This window comes from Citrus clementina, unplaced genomic scaffold (assembly GCF_000493195.1).
Source record: "Citrus clementina cultivar Clemenules unplaced genomic scaffold, Citrus_clementina_v1.0 scaffold_9, whole genome shotgun sequence".
Lineage (NCBI taxonomy): Eukaryota > Viridiplantae > Streptophyta > Magnoliopsida > Sapindales > Rutaceae > Citrus > Citrus x clementina.
The window spans coordinates 14,770,932-14,773,544 of record NW_006261964.1 but is presented as its reverse complement, the minus strand read 5'-3'; the positions used below and the strand labels follow the sequence as shown (position 1 = coordinate 14,773,544).

The following is a 2,613-nucleotide window of genomic DNA, read 5'->3' as shown; positions in this document are numbered from 1 at the left end:
TTCAGCACAAGCATGTTACTCTATCTACATATACCAAATGATTTTTGTGCATAGTTAAAAGCTATCACAAATGCTCTATTATAAATAAATCATTCCAAAATAATAATAATAATAATAATAATAATAATAATATATTGCCATTATCTCAATTTCTCATAATTTGCTGGAGACAATACAAGATTGATCTAAAGTTGACGGTGGTCGTCCGCCAAAAGCATGCTCGATTGATTCGAGAATTGATGGTAACATGCTAACAACCAGCTGCCTTTCATGCACGCCTAGATCACTCTTTGTTGCAACAATTCATTATTAGTTAGGACCTATATATATATATATAATGAAATATTTTGGAAAGTATATGAAAAACTTCTTTCGCATTAATGTAATGCTACCTAGAACTACAAAATATCTTATATAAATAAGTCTATATAAATTAATGTGGTATGAATAGATTAATTGTATAAAATTATAATAAGCTTATATAAACAAAAGTTAAATCGTGATTCAATTTTATTACCAAAATAAGAGTATATATGTGTGTGTGTGGAATTAGTTTTAAGTGCACACATATACAGGCAAACATGGACAAATTAAGAAATTGAATTAACATGGCCGCACCAACCTTAACATTGCCAGCTTCCTTAATGGCAGTGATGAGCTTGGTCTGATCTGCTAGCTGCATGCTGCCAACCGTTGATATCACCACATCCACTTGCTTGATGGCTTTCACCAAGCTCTCATGGTCGTGCAAATCACCCTGCACACCCCACCCAAAAACGCCAAGCTGATGTTTTCTCATATTAATCAATACATTAATAGAATCAAATTGAAGCTGTAAGAATTAAAAACCAGAAAGGGGAACACAAGAGAGAAATTCTATGCTGCATTCTCCTTCTTGAGTTTTGCAAGCTCCTGTCGAATAAGTCCACCCTTCTTAATCTTTGCCAACATGAGCTTGAACTTATCAAAATCATTCAGTGCCGCTCTCCTTTTCTGGACAATCAGCTTCTTGCCCCAGGAGCTGTTTTCCCATTTGTTCTTCACATCAGCCTTCTCCATGGCTTCAATCAAAGACTTCTTCTTAGGAACTCGATTGATGTCAATCTTAATATCCGTGAGAGAAAGCCTCTTGAAGTTCATTTGGCTCCTCACCATATCAGGGGCATCAACAAGAGCCTATAAAGCATCACAAAAATAATAACAATTGTATACAACTAAAAAATAAATGAAACAGTTCAAAATTCAAAGAAATCCAAGCTAAAATCACTCTGTTTACAAAAGCACATCAACTTTCTAATTTGCTATTTTTGTACAAAAAAAAAGAAGGGGTACCCAGTTATCATCAACTAAATCAAAATATTCAGAATTCTTGTGACAATTTTATAAGATTCAACTCAAATAAAGCATACGTGCAAAGTGAATAAAGGTACCTTGTTTTGATCAAGGACATCGACGATGACCACAAGCTTCCCATAGTCCTTGCCGTAATTAATGAGAGCAACTCTTCCTATCTCCACATATAAACTTTCAATTATCAACTACTTGTTGAAAAAAAAAACTACGAGAGATTCAAGTTAATTAATCACTGTGTTAGTTAATTTAATATTGTAAATATTCTGAGCAAATACAATTATTTAATTCTAAAATTGGAACATCATTCCGGGCAAATGGATGAACAAGCAAAGTTAGTTGGATTCTCCATTGTCTAGACACAAGAAACCAACCAAGAAAACAAGAACAATAGTCAAGGTTCACTTATATATAAAATAACTATTGAACGATACTTTTGAGCCTACGTATACTGCTACACTACCATTAGCCGACATGGCCGGCCTATTACTTCCAGTCATGCATAGCATCCTCATGACTTTGCTGCTCAGGTTGCAGTTGGCCATGCTGAGGCTGCTCCTGCATCTTGGTTCTGCTGCTGATGTTGCATCTGGAACATCTGATGATTAATGGAAAGTTGTTGAGCCATGCGGCTTGAAAGTTGGGCCTCTCCATTGACCTCTGCAGCAGCGAGCTTTAGTCTCTGTACTTCTGCAGCCAATGCCTCGTTTAAAGCTGCCAAATCAAGCACAAAGTAGGATGCATAACTAACGGAAAACCCTTTTTTATGACAGCGTGATCCTAAAATAGTTTATTAATCCATAAGTAAAAACTAAGAAAATCCATTAACTTGCATTGGAATATAGAGATAAATCTAACACGAGTCAAGATGCCCTTAATTGCATAAATAGAAGACAAGTAACAAACCGAACTAGTGCAATGATCAACATTGGTCTCACTGCCCCCAATCAAAAGCACAAGGAAAAAGTATCAATCCTGAGGTGTTAATCATATCTAATATGCCCGACCAACTCATTCAAGAGAGCTAAGGAGCAGTGAACCGTACTGGAGAAGAGTTCTCATAAGAAAACAAAGAAAGTGCTGCTAGGTAAGAACCATTAACATCATCAAACCATGCCCACAAATAGTCTCTCTTCAATCTTTCTAGTCTTTTAGCTACCCCACAAAGAATTTTGAATAGCAGAAACAGATCTTCAAGCATATAAACATGCAGAAATAATAGTTAACAAGCAGCACACATATGCAATTGATAACTCAAAGGAA

General features: G+C 35.7%; 1 protein-coding gene across 1 annotated transcript; it reads right to left on the bottom strand.

Moving 5' to 3' along the window:
• Nucleotides 1–848: 848 nt before the first annotated feature.
• On the bottom strand, nucleotides 849–1,207 carry LOC18033360 (60S ribosomal protein L14-2). Its single transcript, XM_024189699.1, has one exon. The coding sequence runs from the start codon at nucleotides 1,153–1,155 to the stop codon at nucleotides 877–879; it is 279 nt and encodes a 92-aa protein (XP_024045467.1). The 5' UTR covers nucleotides 1,156–1,207; the 3' UTR covers nucleotides 849–876.
• Nucleotides 1,208–2,613: the final 1,406 nt, after the last annotated feature.

Coding starts and splice junctions, on each gene's coding strand:
- LOC18033360 (XM_024189699.1), bottom strand. CDS start 1,155: ATGGTGAGGAGCCAAATGAACTTCAAGAGGCTTTCTCTCACGGATATT.